The sequence below is a fragment of the Symphalangus syndactylus genome, chromosome 7, assembly GCF_028878055.3.
Source record: "Symphalangus syndactylus isolate Jambi chromosome 7, NHGRI_mSymSyn1-v2.1_pri, whole genome shotgun sequence".
NCBI classification, from domain to species: domain Eukaryota; kingdom Metazoa; phylum Chordata; class Mammalia; order Primates; family Hylobatidae; genus Symphalangus; species Symphalangus syndactylus.
The window spans coordinates 85271025-85290328 of NC_072429.2; the positions used below are offsets into that span (position 1 = coordinate 85271025).

The 19304-nt window shown below is 34.9% G+C and overlaps 1 protein-coding gene across 1 annotated transcript in view; it reads right to left on the bottom strand.

Moving 5' to 3' along the window:
• The window catches only part of CNGB3 (cyclic nucleotide gated channel subunit beta 3), a 161091-nt gene that overhangs the window by 47489 nt on the left and 94298 nt on the right, over positions 1–19304 (bottom strand). The window contains exons 8-11 of the mRNA XM_055286685.1: positions 17762–17848; positions 14595–14659; positions 13723–13845; positions 2720–2861 (exon numbers count right to left, since the gene is read on the bottom strand). Coding sequence (XP_055142660.1) covers positions 2720–2861; positions 13723–13845; positions 14595–14659; positions 17762–17848 — 417 coding nt within the window. The remainder of the gene's footprint in view (positions 1–2719; positions 2862–13722; positions 13846–14594; positions 14660–17761; positions 17849–19304) is intronic.

The following is a 19304-nucleotide window of genomic DNA, read 5'->3' on the forward strand; positions in this document are numbered from 1 at the left end:
AGTCTAGCTCAAATGTCTCTTTTTAATTGTGATGCCCTCCTCAGTTTCCATTTTTAGAGTCAATAAATTCTTCTACATATTAAAACTATCTGCGGAGGAGCTATGCAGCTAGTCCAACTGTATATATCTTTTTGAGTCTCTTTCTCCTCAGTGGCTCTTCCAAATATTCCTCAACAACCTCAATTCCTAGATCTCACTTTTCCATGCTGTTCTTGGCTGATAACTTACATTACCTAGTCACCTAAAGCTGGGAGACTTGGTATGTTAGGAGAGGGCTTGGGAGATTTAATAGAGTATTAAGCTGGGAAGTAAGGATTATTAAAAGCATTATTGATTGCTGTTGAGGCTCCAAGAATTTGTAGTGACAGTAATTTGAATGGTTTGTGTGATATCCTTCAGCAACGTTGGGTTTTGTTGTTGTAGGAGTTGAGGAAGATGTATATTCTATAATGGATTCCAGGCTAGGGAAATACATGACAATATGAGAGGAAGAAAAATGTCAGTTTCTGTGAGTTGCGTCAGAAAATCGAATATTGTAGTTAAAATGTGATGATTGGCTGGGTGCAGTGGCTCCATGTCTGTAATATCAGCATTTTGGGAGATGAGGTGGGAGAATCAGTTGAGGCCAGGAGATCAAGACCAGCCTGGGCAACATAGTGAGACTCTGTTTCTACAAAAAATAAATGAAGAAAAGAATTAGCCAGGCATGATGGCACGCACCTGTAGTCCCAGCTACCTGGGAAGCTGAGGTGAGAGGATTGCTTGAGCCCAGGAGTTTGAGGCTACGGTGAGCTATGATTAAGCCACTACACCCTAGCTGGGGCACCCAGACCCTGTCTCTTAAAAAAAAAAAAGTGATGATTATTTCCATCGTATAGTCTTTATATGGGAATTTGGAGTGAGTGGAGGGTTTTTTTGTCCCAGGCTTTTAAACTTTTATTTCTATCTGTTCCCCTGCTCAGCATCTTTTATTCACTATGAGAGTTTGAGGCACATATCTGTGTCTCTAGCCTCAATCTTTCTCTTGTGCTCTACTACCACATTTTCAGTGACTTGATATTCCTTCTTGTTCCTACTGGAACCTCAAATCCAATTTAAAAGCAGATGTGGTGTGGTGTATAAAACAGCACTTCTCAAACATTCGTGTGTATATGAATCGCTTGACGATTTTGTTAAAATGCAAGTTCTGACTCACTGGTCTGAGGTGGGGCTTGAACTCTGAATTTCTCAAGTGCTGCTGCTGCTGCTGCTTGTCCAAAGATTACACTCTGAGTAGCAAGATAATTGAACTGGTGCTAGAAATAGTATTTTAGTCTTGATGTGAAAATCGTCTTGCACATAGTAAGTGCTCAATACATGTTAAATTTTACTGTTATTATCAGTGTTACTGTATATGGTTCTACCATATGACCATATGAACTACATGTATGAATCAGGGATGCCTCTTAATCTCTTTAAACCGGAGTTTTCTCATCTGTAAAACAGAGAAAAAATTGACTGTGATACGACAACTTCACGTTGATTTTACTAGAAATTATAAAATAATGTGATTTTTGCTATTTATATTCAAATGGATTTGAATTTAGTATCTCTCAAACCAGCTTCCTATTTCATTGTTAATATAATCTCCCCAGCCATGAAGATAATGATATTTTATGCTTAACAATTTTTAGCTCTTAGTGTTCATCTTCCTAAACCTAAATATTTTCTACATAGAGTTTTCTTTACTACCCCTCTCTGTATTACATTAACACATGTTAAGGCTGGAGCTGCCATATCCCCGTGTGTCTGTATTAACCTGTTTTATTTTCTATGTTTTGATGTGTCAATATCAGGGACCTTGCTGACCGAGGCCTTGCTTGTTTCTCCCAGGGTTAGAGATGGTGGCCAAACCTCCTGAGAGTGTGTCTTCCATATGTAAACTAACTAATCTGGAACCCATATCCCAACTGCCTTCTGTATCAGGTTCTTTCATGGGCTCCTACACTTAGGCCACTATCCACCTGTCCTACAAAAAAATTAGCTGGGCGTGGTGGGGTGCAACTGTAGTTGCAGCTACTTGGGGGGCTGGGATGGGTAGATCACTTGAGCCCAGGAGGCTGAGGCTGCAGTGAGCCATGTTTGTGCCACTGCTCCCCAGCTTGGGTGACAGAGCAAGACCCTGTCTCAAAAAAAAAAAAAAAATGGGCTCTATCCTTTGTGAGTGCCAACTATCTTCAATACAATAATTTATGTATTTAATTTCTTACTAGACTGACTTTTTTGAGAATAAATAAAGGGAGATGCTATAGTTAACATTTGTGAAACAATAACTTATTAATTATTTTATATGGCATTTTGTAGCCTCTGGTTTAAATGACCTCTGAAGTCTATTATAACCCAGTGATTTTATAACAATATTTGAAATTTAAGTAAATAAAACAGATTTTAATGGTTTTCGTTAGGGTCCAAGTAAAAAGTTAACTTAGAAACAACTTTCTCTGAGAGTTCAAACTAATGCTATTTGCTGACAGGTCTTTTGATAGATTTAATGGCTTAAAAATGGAAAAGCACTGTTGATCTGATCACATCCTCCTTCAACTCATTAAAATAGAGGAAAGTTCATTCAAAAAAAGAAGAACCAGACAGATTTTAATTTTTCCTCCACAAAGTTTGCAAAGACTTGTTAGTCTCTCAAAAATGACAGCACTGTGTATCCAGTTATTCAGACTCAGCTTACCTGACCAATTAAACTGGAGAACACAAAAACTCCAGAAAAAAAATTCAAGAGTTGGAAAACAATTTCAAATAAAGTTTGTGGTTCTGGAAGGCCACCAATGGTAATTAAAGTTCGAACTGCCCAATAATAACATCTCAGATACCTGTGAAAACAGAAGATATACGTTATGCTTTTTTTCTATCTCATTGAAAGACCACTGTTCTTGGGAGAATATAGTACTATTATAACAAATCTCCTACTAATCAAGATTTTCTTTCTCTAGACAGCACTGGCAAACACCATGTGTGCTAATGTAAACTTCTTAATAAACACTGTGAAATGATGAAACAAGCCCAAGGAGGGTGTTTACTAGCCGTTACCAAAATGTGTTGGTCTGAATAACCACCATTTTTATTAGGCTTATAGTTTTATGGGTCAGAATTTTGTGCAAAGCCCAACAGAGATGACTCATCTATGTTCCATGATGATTGGGCCCTCAGCTGGTATGAGTTGAATGGCTGGAGATCTCTGGAAAGATTCGATTGAGGCCAAATGTCTGAAACCTTGATTCTGACTGTTGGCCGGGTTCCTCTGTTCCTTTCCACATTATGTCCTTTTGGAATGCCCCAGGTAGCTCCTTCCCTCACATGTCTGATCCTGAGCTGGCAAGATTGGAACAGTAGGGGGTGGCTGGGTATCTTTTTTCATTCAGCTTCTCAATGTGACTAGCTTGGGCTTCCTCATAGCATGGACGTCTAAGGTAGATAGATTTTTACATGAGAGCTGTTTTTCCCCAGAGCAATAGCAGCCCAGGTGGTAGCTTCCAGGTTTCCTATAACTTAGAAGCCCTATATCATCTTATAGTTGTCACATTGTATTTGTCAGGCAAGTCACTAAGGCCAACCTAGGTTCGAGGGAAGAGACATTCGAATCCACCTCTCAATGAGAGAAGCAGCAAAAAATTTGAGGCTGTTTTTAAACTACCACACTATTGATTTGTGGGAATATTATAGAGATCAAAAGTATTTATGCAGATGGGAGAACCTTCTATAGTTTAGATCCAATTGTTTTTACTAATGGAAAACAGAACAGATGAATATCTCTTCTGTTTTTCACCCACATATTATTATATTATTGAATACGTAAAACATGGCAGAGACAGAGGAGAGCTGAGCTCCATCTTAATAGGGAAATTACTGTTGATTGTAATGGGCAACTGATCTAGAAATTTGGTATTGAAGAAAATCAAGTATGCTCAGAAATGTACTTGATAAAATTTCTGTACTTGAACAATTGCAAATGAAGAGGCTGAGGTCATTACAGACCAGATAGGAACAGGATGAGAAAAGAATATGATAAGGATTAGTAAAGAACATATAACATTCACTTAGCTATCCAGAGAGTCCTTAACGTACTATGGTTTGATTTTATGACGGCATAAAAGCAATGTCCATTCAGTAGAAACCATACTTTGAATACTCATACAACCATTCTGTTTTTCACTTTTAGTATGGTATTCAATAAATTACATGAGATATTCAACAATTTATTAGAAACTAGGCTTTGTGTTAGATGATTTTGCCGAACTGTAGACTAACATCAAGTGTTCTGTGCGCATTTAAGTTAGGTTAGGCTAAGCTATGATGTTTGGTAGTTCAGGTGTATTAACTGCATTTTTGGTTTACAGTATTTTCCCGATAGGTTTATTGTGATGTAATCCCATCAGAAATCGAAGACATCTGTATATATATTTCATAATTCTCGTGCAGCTAGGCATACTATTTGGTAATTCTACATAGCTCTGATAACGTGGTCTGTATCAGGCATTTCCACTGAATCCTTTAAAAAATCATTTATATAAAGAACGTCTCCAGGTTTTGTTATAGAGGGACATTTAGATTTCGTGTGTCCCACCTAGCTATTTCAGCATCTTGTGCAGACACAGAAAAGGAATACTTTTTATGGAATCCTGCCCTAGTCGAGCTTTTATTTCTTATCTAGGTATGCCACATATAACATTAGCACTTTGGGTAACTGGGCATTAATCTTTGCACAAGGGTGGTCTTTTCTTGTAAAAATAGTTTGAGATTTTAAGATCTTCAAATAGTAAGAAGTTGAGGTTTACAAAGAAAGAAACAAACTGCAATTGAAGTTAATATTCAAATAAAAACAGATCTAGAAAGAAATCACTCATTTTGAAATTCAATACCTTTTGAAGGACATAGGACTCTTTTTTTTAACCTAGTTCCTTGTTACAGGAAGAGAAAAAATAAGTAACTCTTTGGTAGAGCTTGAAAACCACTACGCCAAGAGAATAAAAATATTACCACTGTATAATTTTTTTTCTAGCAGGCTTCCTTGGACTTACTAATATTATAGTGAACTTGATGTCAAAGAGAACCACCTTGAAGAAGTCTGGAATTAATTTTATGGACTGCATTTTAACTTTCCAAATTCCAATTTATAAGTTCCTATTACCTGATTTATTTTGGTCACAGGTTTTGGACCTGTGGGTCTCTTTAAATTACGGAAATTTATTAAACCTGACATTACCCAAGAGTGAAGAGAAACAAGATTCTCTCCCAACATGGTCAATTCCATGATAAGTGTTGGGATTATTTCCCCTCCAAAGTCACTCAAAATTTTGTCCTACTTTAGCAGGAACAAACGTAAGAATTACTTTCTCCCATTTTCTTTTTTATGATGTTAAAAAATAACAATCAAATGTGAAATTTTGGCATGGATTTTCCAAATCTCAAGGGTTTGGCTCGAACTATTTTTTTTTGTATATTAAATAGTCTGCTATGTTAGTTGGAAGTTTTCTGCCCTGATGCTTTGAGATTTATTTTGGGATTCTTTTCTCAGTCACATCTTACACCTAGACATGCATAACCAAAGGTAAGATTTGTAATTTAATTAGATGGCCTCTTATTGATTTCCTACGATTAGCTTAATTAGTCAAGTGTGTCCATCTCTAATATCTACATCCCAGTCAGATAGATCTTTTCAAAGAGATTCTATCTGGCTGGATTAACACATGAACTATCTAACTATTAACTATACAATGCATCAACTATATAACACGTGATATATATATATATACGTATACTTAGGCATACTCCAAGTTAAAGCAGTAAGGCAGAATTTGACATAAAGCCATAAAAAAATATTTAGTATGAAAATAGAAAGCCTTTCTCTGTGAAACAAACATGACATGCAATTTCCCCCTATATTTTATTATGAAACATTATCAACAAACAGAAAAAAGAATTTTACAGTGAACACTCATTTTACAGTGAACACTCATATGCTCACTACCTAGATCCTACCATTAACATTTTATTATGCCTGCTTCGTCACATATTCCTCCACTTATTTATCAATAAAACCTTCTTATTTTTTGGATGTATTTCAAAATAATTCTAGACAGGCAGAAACTTTCTCCTAAAAACAGTACTTCAGAATATATATGTTAACTGGAGTTCAGTATTTGTTTAGAGTTATGTTTTATTTTGAATATACAGTTAAAGCACTAATGAGGCCGGGCATGGTGGCTCACGCCTGTAATCCCAGCGCTTTGGTAGGCTGAGGTGGGTGGACCACTTGAGGTTGGGAGTTTGAGACCAGTCTGGCCAACACGGTGAAATCCCGCATCTATTAAAAATACAAAAATTAGCCGGGTATGGTGGTGGGTGCCTGTAATCCCAGCTGCTCAGGAAGGCTGAGGCAGGAGAATCGCTTGAACCCAGGAGGCGGAGGTTACAGTGAGCTGAGATGGTGCCACTGCACTCCAGCCAGGGCGACAGAGTGAGACCCTGTCTCAAAAAAAAAAAAAAGGCACTAATGTAAAGTAGGACCATTTGGTGAATTTAAAGAAAGTACAGTATTATCTATAGGCATTACGCCATATAGTAGATTTCTAGGACTTACTCATTTTGCATAATGGAAGCTTTGTACCCCTTGACTTACACTTCCCCATTATCCCTTTCCTCCAGCCCCTGGTAAACCCCATCCTACTCTCTACTACTATGAAATTGACTCTTTTAGATTCCACATATAAGTGAGGTCATATGAGGTCAGACAGTATTTCACTTTCTGTGTCTTGTTTATTTTGCTAGGCATAATGTCCTCCAGCACTATATATATTGTCACAAATGGCAGGATTTCTTTCTTTTTAAGGCTGAATGATATTCTATTATATGTGCATATTTGCCACATTATCTTTATCCTTTCATTAGTTGAGAGAAATTTAGGTTCCTTCCATGTTTTGGCTATTGCGAATAATGCTGCAATGCTGCAATGCTGCAATGAGCATGGGAGTGCAGATATCTCTTTGAGATACAGATTTCAATACCTTTGGGTATATTCACAGAAATGGCATTGCTGGGTCATATGGTAGTTGTTTTGTTCTTTTGTTTGTGGATATCCAGTTTTCCCAGTACAATTTATTGGAGAGACTATCTTTCCTCATTGCATATCCTTAGCACCCTTGGACAGGCAGTTGACCATCTATGTATTCATTTATTTCTGGGCTCTCTATTCTGTTTCATTGGACCATATGTGTGTTTTTATGCCAGTTTCATACTGTTTTGATTATGGTAGCTCTGTGATATATTTTGAAATCAAGAAGTGGGATGCCTTTGGCTTTGTCGTTTTTGCTCAAAATTACTTTAGCTATTCGGGGTCTTTTGTGGTTCCATACGAATTTTTGGATTCTTTTTCTGTTCCTGTAAAAAAATCATGGAGATTTTGATAGGGATTGCATTGAATTTGTAGATCATTGTGAATAGTGAATATTTTAACAATATTAATTATTCTAGCCCTTGAATACAGATGTCTTTCGATTTATTAGTTCCTACTTTAATTTTTTTCATCATCATTTTGCAGTTTTCAGTGTACAAGTCTCACACCCCTTTGGTTAAGTTTATTCCAAATATTTTATTCTTTTTGATGCTTAATTTCCTTTTCAGATAGTTTACTGTTGGTGTGTAGAAATGCTACTGATTTTTGTATCATTTAATAAATTTTGACAAATGCATACACCGGTATAACAAAACACATGTTAAGATATAGAGCCTTGCCATCACTTTAGAAAGTTCTCTCAATTCTTTTCCCAGTCAATCCTTACTCAAATGTGCCAGAGGCAATCATCTGTTCTAATTTTTTTCTACTGTGGATAAGTTTGCCTGTTTTAGAATTTCACATAAATGAAATCGTACAGTATATATGCTTCTGTATAAGATGTCTTTTACTCGGTATGCTTTTGGGAGTTATTTATGTTGTGTATTGGTAATTTATTCCTTTTTATTGCTGTATAGTATTCATTATATGTTTATACCACAGTTTGTTTATTTATTCACCTACAGATGAATACCTAGCCTGCCTCAAGTTTTTGGTTTTGATGAGTAGAGTGTCTATGAAAATTCTTGAACAAGTTTTATTCTGTGAACATATATTTTCATTACTTTTGGGCAAAATATCTACATTGGAATTTTTGAGTTGTAAGGTAGATGTGTTTAGTTGTAAAATAAACTGCCAGATCTTTTTCCAGTATGGTTTTATCATTTCACATTCCCTCTAACAATATGTGAGAGTTCCAGTAACCCCATGTTATGCTAACACCTGGCATTGTCATTATCCCAGCCCTTGGTATTGTCAGTCTTTTAAATTTTAGCCATCGTGGTGAATCTGTAGTGGGATATGCAACTTTTAGAAGTACCCCTTCTATACTTATCTTTCTATGTGGACCTTCCTAACTACCTCAACCCATCTTAGTCCCTGGTTTCTGTAAACTTATTACTGGAAGCAATGGCTATGAGGGAGAACGGTCTTATTAGAATGTAAGTGCTACAAAGGTAGGTATTTATGGGCCTAGTAGCACACAATAGGAATTCACTAATATTTGTTAAATGACTGGAATGGATGAGTGAATGCATACCTAGACTTACTGAAATGAGAATGTAGGAAGACTGTATCTGTGAACACATCTGTTGAATCTCCTTCTGAACTCTCCCCTGTCATGCTTCTCACTGCCCTTCACTTCCTTCTGATCCACCGAGTCTTTGCTTTGGGTTTTTTTGTTTTGTTTGTTTGTTTTTGTTATATTCCAAGGGTGACCCTCTAGGAATTGTAATATAAATATCCTCCCTCTCCCTCTCCCTCTCCCCCCTCCTCCCTTTCCTTCTCTCTCTCTGCCACTGTCTGACCTCAGCTATGAGGTATCTAGGACATCCTGAATAAATATTTTCATCTACCTAAGTCTCATCATCTTTATCTGTAAAATTAAGAAGGTAGATTACCTAAATTTTTCTAGCACTATGATATAGTAATTCTGATTCCTTCCTTATTTCAACTAAAGTCAATAATTCCCGTGATGCCTTGTTTACTTCTCCTTTTTCCAAAGAAAATATACATCAGGGATTGGGACCGTGGATTTGTTAAAAAATTTTGTGTGCAGTGGGAAATTTATGTCAGAAAATACATAAAATTGGGATATATGTGGACAAAAATACATTGGGAACATTTTTAAGTATCACATAATCTTAGGTACTTACTTGTGTTCTCTTTTTGAACTAAACATTTGCATTCTTTGTCACATTTTACAGTCTAAAGAAGGATGTCATTCACTCAATATAAATAAAAATGCCTTTTATTGAAATGAATAGAAATTGCTGTTCTGATGAGAATTAATGGAATAATAATAAACTTGACTTCTTTTAAATGTTCACAGTGTTCCATTTATGCCCCACAGTCTGCTGCCTAATTCTAACTAGGGCAAAATTTGCAAATCCAAAAGCCTAATAAGCAACCTTCAATTTATAGGTCACCAGGACCATCACAAGGGTTAAGTTAAAAAATACTCTAGGTAATTATTGCAAAAACTTGGCTTACAAGATCAAAGGGTAACACGAAGCAATAGAAGGAGAAATTGATGTTAAAAAAACTGTTAGGATAAGTATACTAGTAACTGACATATGCAAATTATCTAAAAAGATAAGTAAAGAGGCTGCTTTTAAAAGCATTTTCATTGCAAGGGTGGCAACCTGTGTCCCTGACAGTTGGTAACAGGATTGTTGGAGCTTTGGTTTTGAGTGAGAATGCTTCAGTCTAAATGAGCAGAGCAGAGTTGATGGGATAATATTTATAGTCAGAGAATGTGAGTTGTATGATAAGAAGGCTGTGGAATTTATTGAAACTAGTTTTGGGCCTAGAAAATGATCACTTTTAGTAGTTTTTCTGTGAGTGATTAAGAAAAATCAGTAGTTTCTAATCCTTGGGTGCAAGATTCTATTTGTACCCCTGAAATCAAGCTTTTTATTTGGGTTATCAAATCTTTTATATGTTTATTGTTTTTGGTTACTTGACCTGTCAATAATTATGTTTGGTGTCTCACACTTTGATGATATATTGGCCAATTTCTCCTGCTTCTATCAATTTTTGCTTGATGGTTTTCTTTGAATGATTGTAAGTATTTTATTAGGTGCATACACATTTAGAATTGGAATATCTTGGTGGTAGTAAATAAAATTTATAGGAGGCCATTGGTTTGGACTAAACTCTTGCACTAGGCCAAACAGACCAAACCAAAATGGAATTACTCATGCTGAAGTTCTATGTCACCAAACTGAAACTAAGTTGTTTATCTGCCATTCCAAGAAATCAGGAGAGAGAGAAAGAGAAATAGTAAATCCCCAAACAAGCCAGTTTTATCCAGCATGGTAAGGAAGTCCCCTCTACTTTAACCTTTACAAGGAAAGTAACTTTGAAATGACCAATCCGTTTTTGCTCTCTGTTTCTGCTTTCTTCAGCCCTTTTCGGCCTATGAAGCCAATCTCCTTTCCCAGCTCATCAGAGCACTCATTCTATTTTATAGAATTGAGGTGTTGCTTGATTCTAGAATTGCAAATAAAAGTCAATTAAGATCATTAAAATAAATTTGTTGTAATTTTGTCTTTTGACAATCATGAATCAAAACTTGTATCATTATATGGTGAACTTTTTCTCTAAAATGTCTTTTGTTTTAAAGTTTATTTTGACTAATGTTAATTGACAGTCTCTATTAGCATGTGAGTTTAGTTCACATTAATCTACTGCACATATTTGTCAGAGGTGTTCGAACCAGAGTGACTCCCTCTTGAAAAGGGGCTGGGTAAAATAAGGCTGCGACCTACTGGGCTGCCTTTCCAGGAGGTTAAGCATCCTAAGTCACAGGATGAAATAGGAGGTTGGCACAAGACACGGGTAACAGAGAGCTTGCTGATAAATTAGGTTTCAGTAAAGAAGCTGGCCCAAATCCACCACAACCAAGATGGCGATGAAAGTGAACTCTTGTCATCCTCATTGCTCATTATATGCTAATTATAATTCATTAGCATGCTAAAAGACACTCCCACCAGAACCATGACAGTTTACAAATGCCATAGCAATGTCCAGAAGTTACCCTATATAGTCTAAAAAGGGGAGGAACCCTCAATTCTGGGAATTGCCCACCCCTTTCCCTGAAAACTCATGAATAATCCACTCCTTGTTTAGCATATAATCAAGAAATAATTATAGGTATTCTTAGTCAAGCAGTCCATGCCACTGCTCTGCCTATGCAGTAGCTATTTTTTTATTTCTTACTTTCTTAATAAATTTGCTTTCACTTTATTCCATGGACTTGCCCCAAATTCTTTCTTGCACAAGGTCCAAGACCCCTCTCTTGGGGTCTGGATCAGGACCCCTTTCTGGTAACATACTGATCTATTTTAAATTGTCCTTACCATCTTATGTTGTGTCTTCTATTGTCCTGCCTTTCCTGTACTTCTCCCCAAAACTGCCACTCCTTATCTTTGTGTCTTTTTTTGTATTGGTTTGCTTTTAAAATTTCCTTATTCATTTTTTTCCCCTTACTAATTTAGAAGTTATTCTCTCTATTTCTGTTCTTTAGTGGTTACTCACACTCATTTCCTACTGTACTCCAGGTTTGGTACATACGTTTGTGTTTTAGCCTTTGGAGATACTTCTTACTTTCTAGGGAACTCAGCAATCACTGAAAACTGTTATAATTGTATTCATCTAGAAACTTATAACAAATAATTATAATAAGTAACTTAACAAAATTACAACAGGTAATTTATCTTGTATTTTACAGAGAGTATCTTGGCTACCTGGTCTATAATGTAGCTGGAATTAGAAATCCAAAACACTAGCACACTTGAAGTTTCTTATGGGCTGAAGCTGAGATTTCTTTCTTCTTGTTACAATGAAGATTTGGCCATTCCTTCCATTTTTCCTTACTCCCCCTCTCTCTTCCTGCCTTTATATACCTAATATATTGTCTATTATTATATACTTAACACTGAGCTTGACACTGGGGACAAGATATAGTCCCTAGAAACTCCACAGAGAGGCATCTAGGTGTAAAAGGAGAAATAGCTTCACTTTCTGGAGGGCATTCTGATGCAATCCTATATTGTTTTGCTAATTTGAAAAAAACAGCTATCAGCCACAGTCATCTAATGATGTTGGATTACATATTCACTTTGAGGCAATTTTACTGTAGCTGGTATTTTAGTCAATTTTTATATAAATTAGTCGTTTATATCAAAGTAAATAATTCACATTCTAAAGGGAATTATTTATTTAGTAAATTTTCTGGAAATAGAGTGTCTGTGTGTGTGTGTTTCCCAATCAGTGGCCCTTCTGACTTTAAATTCTTTAAAATCGGTTCTGGTTGTTATAATCTTTTATGCATATCCAACTCACTCTAGGTAGTGTGTAATTTTGTAAGTTATTTTCCCTCTCTTTGCTCTATCCTATAACTGCTCTCCATCCCAAGGCTGCAGTGAGTTGCCCTTCAAAGTAATGCTGGGACCTGCTTTTTTCCAGTTTGGACATTGCCTTATTATATGTTCAATGTCATTTCACTGGAGCAGAAAGTTAGTGAAGTCAACTTTATGCCAGTTCTTTGTATTTTACCAAAAGGAAATTTCACTATTAAATGACCCAGTTGCCATTTCTGAGTCCTGATTCTACTGTTCTAAATTTTTCAAGTGATCTTTTTTTATTTCTGGGACACTTGCATACCTAGTTGTCAAGTTTAATTTATGATCCTCGTTACTCTCTAAGTGTTTAATTGAGTTAGTGGTTATAGCTGACTCATAAACCCATAAAACCCTTCACTGGTAAACTAATTAGCCACTGCACCTGCCCTTTAAATAATTAACATTGTTCATTACTAACAATCAGCATTGGAGTTATTAAAAGTTACCTTACTGCTCAGTTGTCTAAAGTAGAGGCTTTCAAACTTTTTTGATCATGATCCAGAGTAAAAAATGCATTTCACAGGCCAACTCAGGATACACACACATGCACACACACGCACACACACACACACACGCACACACTCCCCTATCTATCAGACAGACTCTGATATTTTCTATTCTATTATTCTCTATCCTCTTTCACTTAAAAATGTATGGACTTACTAAAGAGGTTTTTCAATTTAAAAAAATTTTTGTTTGGACCAATTCATGGGGTACTTGTGCAATTTTGTTACATGTATACAATGCATAGTGATCAAGTCAGGGTGTTTAGGGTGTTTATTACTCAAGTACAATACATGTTTTGAAACTATAGTCACCCTCCTCTGTTGCAAACATTGAGTATATTCTTACTGTATGTTTGTATCCTTTAATCCATTTTTCTTTATGCGCTCCTCTCCCCACCATTCACCCTTCCCAGTCTCTGTTATCTTTCCACTCTCTGTCTCTATGTGATCAAAATTTTTAGCTCCCACATATATGTGAGAATATGTGATATTTATCATTTTGGGTCTGGCTTATTTCACTAGGATAATGACCTTCAATCCCATCCATTTTGGTGCAAATGACATGATTTTATCCTTTTTTTATGGCCAAATAGTATTTACCAGCCATTGAATGCGTTATGACAGCTTCAAAAACATTAACTCTCATAAATTCATACAATGAAACAGAATGTTAAAAAAATCAATAAAGGTTTCTTTCAAAATCAGAACTTACTCGTTTCCTTCCCCATCATACACCCATCTAGTAGTGCCAATTCCTTCATAGTTTGAAGCCCAGTAATAAACACAGGCATTAATATGCAGAATAAATAGCAAGTATCCAGTTGTTCGAATAACTCTGTCAGAGAGAATAGATGCAAAGTAAGATTCATGTTGTTTCTGAAATACAGCCTATTTTAACATTTTCTTTTCCTTAAAGTCACCAGCAAACCCCTTGCTTTGGATTTGTGAACTGTTAACTCTCATTAGTACAGTACAAAGTGATGGTGCCATTGCATGTTTTCTGATGGCAATGTCTTGACTGGGATTGACAGAGTGTAAAAAAAAAAAGAAAGAAAGAAAACTTCCTCTCTTTTCACAGATGTTGTGAGTCAACTCCGTGAAAGACATGCCTCAAGGGTCACTTCTTCAGTTTAAGTCCCATAAAATACACTATCCTAATTTAGCTGGATGTCTCTGGAAAGCTCATGAGACTTTATGCTACGATGAATGGCAACTAGGGGTTTCGGTGCAAGTAAAATTTAGAACAACAAACGAATGACATTCAGATTAGGATGAATTATCATGAGAAAGGTTTAAAGTTAACTTGCAAAAGAGTATGTTTTTCTGTACTTGTTTTGACAGAAGCAGATAATAAGTCCTATTTTCTTAGTCCAGTACTCTTCTAAAATCTGATATGATTTTCATACTTTCATTTCACTTAAAATATCCACATCTGTTCTAGAACATAGTCTTATATTTTATATAGCCAAAGCTGAAATTATATCCTTTTTTTGAAGAGGGAGGTCATATCCCTGCCAAATTCTGTCTAAAATGTTGTACCATTGCTTTTTCCACTTCCCCCAAGTATACTGAGTTATACTTTACCTGTAGATATATGCTTTGTCCATTATAGACTCTAGGTGATGATTAAATTCAAAAAATGAAGTGTACTATATAGAAAAGCAAAAGAAATCCGAAAGCATGTTAGTCTTAAATATATATATTTAAATAAAACTATATGAAATAGATTTTATTACTGAAAATAATTTTATTCATATGTCTTTTAAAAAAACCAAGATCCTGTTTAGTGGTATTTTCCTCTGGACAGTACATTTTATAGCATGGTATTACACTTCCAGAGCTTCTTGCTTTATTTTATTTCTACCCTCTAGTTATAGTCTTATTTTTAATGTTTGTTGAAAATGAAACTTAAAAAACATTGTTTTCCTTTTTGTTTTGAAAGCATGTAGTAGAACTCTATTTCCCAACAATTGAAGTCACACTCTCCAAAAACATACATAAGAGAGGAAAAGTGTAATGCATTAAAGTTATAAATAGGTGTTAAGTCTTATTGCTCACCACTAGCATTATTTTTCAGCGAATTGCATTAAATGTGTATTTGTTTAAACAAAATTTAAAGTTCAGTAAGTATTAGCATTGGCTGTTCTTGACATTATTCAAAGATGCAATGAGTTTATGTGCATCTAATACAAGCAGAGTTACTATTTCCCTCAAGGTTTTTTCTTGCTTACTTCTACTTTTATCTCAAACTTTTCTGCCTGCATGCACTCCTACTTCCTACTTCCTACTTCCTCTTTTATTTCTATAGGCCGTAAAGTATGGAATCCAGAGCCAAAGGCCAGTTCTATCTCTATCACTTGCAACTGTGTAACCGTGGAAAAGTCTCTTGCTATTTCCGTGTCTTGGTTTCCTCATCTGTAAAATGAGGTCAATAAGAAAAGATGCCCCCCAAAAGGGTTGTGTGCATACATGAGTTAATATATTTAATGTGCTTCAAATCACAGACTCTTACAGATAGAAGGCACCACAGAGATTACTTAGTTCAAAATTCTGCCCAACGTAGATATGACTGCAATAGAACATTTAGAATTAAAAATAGTATATGTAATAGTAATGACTATTTAACTAGAAATATACACAAATGATTTGTTTTTCCAGAGTTCCTAAGTAGGAAAAAACTTCTTAAACACTCAGATTATAATTTAAATGTGTGGTAATTTGTTTATTGTGCTCTTAATACAAGTTTGCACAAAGGCATGGTTTTAAATTTAGCTTAAGTGTTCACTAAAAATAAAATGTATATTCATTTGTTTTCTCATTTATAACTTGGAGACATAGATGATAAATATTTATCCTAGGAAATTGTGCATTAAGATGACACCCTTATAAATAAGTTAAATGAATGGACTATGGGGCTTTGAAAAGAAGATTAATGTTGACCGTCAGGATCTCCTATATTTAAACATCTAATGGATAGAGAGGGCTTTTGGACATTTTAGGGTTACAGAGATGTGGAATGAAGAGTTGGCATTTTACAAGCTTTTATCATAATGCCAGATAAACTCCTAAATCTATAGAAACCTGAGAATTTCTGAAAATTGGTTATCTTCAAGCAGGTACCTTCTGAAATTTCCATGTGAGACTGAAAATTTGATAAGGGATGGCCTGATCACTAGACTGCTTGGAACATTATTGTGTTCCACCTCCATTTATTCTCACATTCCATGGTCAAACCAGAAGTCTCTAGAGTTGTCTCAGATGTTTGGAAATATGGGATAAAGAACCTCTGAAGTTTAAATATCAGAGCAGAGAAAAAAAAACCCTTTCATCCTGAGGCCTATCCAGTCAATCTGATTATAATAAAGAATTTGGAGGTAGATAAATGTGATAGAGTTCAGACACTGCCCCTCATATGCAGTGTGTCTGGACAGATTTTTCTACCATGCTGATTCTCATTTTCCTCATCTCTAAAATGAAGTTGTTGGGAGGAATCAGTGAGATAATGAATATAAAGTTTTAGCAAAGTATGTAGCCTCAAGTGTGTATTCAACAGACAGCTGTGACTATGATTGTCGTTGTTGTTGTCAGGATCCACTGGTGTTACCAGGTTATGTTATCTTGTCTTCCCAAGATGCAAAATAGATAATTACCCAAAATTTATAAAGTCTTTTGTGATCCCTTTAAGAGGGTTGTTTTTGGAAATATATCATTGCTATTGTTAAAGATTTAATGAAATTTCAATTTCTGACTCTCCTCAAATTCTTTTTAGGTATCAAATGAAGCTATGAGTTATAAAGTATTTATGTCTTATAATCATTTTGAATAGGTAATACATTCACATAGTTCAAAAACAATATGAAATATATACCTCCAAAAGTTTCACATTTACTCTTGCCCCTATCCGTCCTGATTTTCCTTCCTGCTTTCCCTTCCCATCTCAGGTAACCACTTTGATGAGTTTCTTTTTGTAGCTTTTCAGTGTTTATGTAAATACAGAAAAATTGAATATTTTTCCTTTTTTGTTATACAGAAGGTAGTATTGTTCTATAAACTGTTCTGTAACTAGCTTTTTTACTTAGCAATTTATCTTGAAGTTTTTTCCATATCAGTACATAAAAAGCTTCCTCTACTTTGTTTTAAAGCTACAAAATGTTGTACTATATAAATTATATAAATATATTTCAGTATATTTAACTAGTTCCCTCTTGAGAAACATTTGAGTTGTATTCAAGTATATAAGTAAATGTGATGTGAAAGTATGTGCTCACATACTTGTGAAAGCATGTCTATGATGTAAAAGTATGGTTTTTTTTTTAGAATTACAGAATTTAAGATAAGTAAGATAATTTAGAGTAATCTAACCTAACCCCTTAATTTTACATCCCATATACCATGCATTCAGCAACTGAAAAACGACAAATAGAAAAAAACAAAAAGTATAAAATACTCATTTGTAATTATAGCTAAATTTAGAAATACAAAGCATCCCTATTTTAGATTATAAAAACATCTGTTATGAGATATGAAACAAAAACCAGGAGCAACTTTCACCAGTAGACATTTTTTTCTTCATTCATTAAAAAAAATTATAGCATTGATGAGGGCAGAAAGATGGAGAAGAGTTTGGGAAAAATTAAGAATATTGGTATTGTTAATTTTAAGATACTTTAAGTTGTTTCAAGATTTCCATTATAAGGAAATAGAAATATTTCCATTATAAGGGAAAAGACAATTAAATATAGTTAACTTACCTTTAACATCCTATTTGCTCTAAGTATTAGATTAAACCCAAAGAAGATGTAGCAAATATCAAATGGTATTATTGATGCGACATCCAACTGTTGAAAAAACACATTTACAAATACGTTGTATTTACATGTCTTTCTGGGAATGGATGCATTTATGTTGATGTCTGTAAAAGCTGACCAGTCACAATGCATTATTTGTTGTTTAATCCAAAACTGCTTTCAATTAACTATGCATGGGGCTTTTTAAGGCGTATTAGCACCATGAAAACTATTTTGTAGCCTCCTTCCAACATATTTCATTTCCACCTCCATGCATCTGATCTCTCCTTAGGCATTGCATTTACTGGGATTTTTATTGAGCTGTCACATATACAATGGGCATAGTTGCTAATGTTAAAATACGTTTTAATAGTGTTTTTAACATGGGGCTCTTGGACTAAAAATCAAGTCCATTCTTGATTTTATTTGAAAGCATTGTACTTTCATTGTAGTGATATATTTCTATGCTTCAGCCAATTCTCCTGTGTTCAGAGTTGATTATATTGTGGTTCATTTAGGCTCTTCAATGCTTTCTACTCTTGTCTACTTTGAACCATTTTGCTACAGATAAACTGCTTTAAAAGTATCTATCAGAGCCTGTGCAGGCTGAGAGAGGAGAGCAAAGAAATCAATAATGTTTGCAATTAATCAGCAGCTCTGATGGGAGAAGGTATTGAAAATACTATTATAGCTAAGAAATTTTCAAAAATTGTCATGTATTAAAATTGTTTTGGCCTTCTGTTACCCTGGTCATTATGAAATGACAATGTCATACTTCATACTTTCTTGATGGCAACAACAACAAGAAATTCTTTTATGTAAAATAATTATTCATTTTTATTAAATTTTACATGGTCTTAATAGAGTATACGAAAAACTTTAAGACATTTTAAGACAATTAAGAGCAGTTAAGAACATATTGTAAGGCCACACATATAAAATAGAGAGCTGAGGAAGTCCTAGACAGAGGAATCCATCAAGAGAAAGAAATAAAGGGCTTTCACATCAAAAAAGAGGAAATCAAAATATCAGTGTTCACTGATGATATGATCGTATACCCAGAAAATTCAAAGACATCTCCAAAAGACTCCTAGACTTGATAAACAAATTCAATAAAGTCTCAGGTTATGAAATCAATGTACACAAATCAGTAGCACTGCTATACACCAATACACATACAAAAATGACCAAGCTGAGAGGCAAATCAGGAACTCAATCCCTTTACAACAACTGTAAAACAACAACAATAACAAATCCCTAGGAATATACTTAACCAATGAGGTTAAAGATCTCTATAAAGAGAACTACAAAACACTGCTGAGAGAAATCATAGATGACACAAACAAATGGAAACACATCTCATACTTATAGAGTGGAAGAATCAATATTGTAAAAATGACGATGCTGCCAAAAGCAACCTACAGATTCAATGCAATTCCCATCAAAATACCAACATTTTTTTCCACAGAATTAGAAAAAAAAATTCTAAAATTCATATGGAACTAAA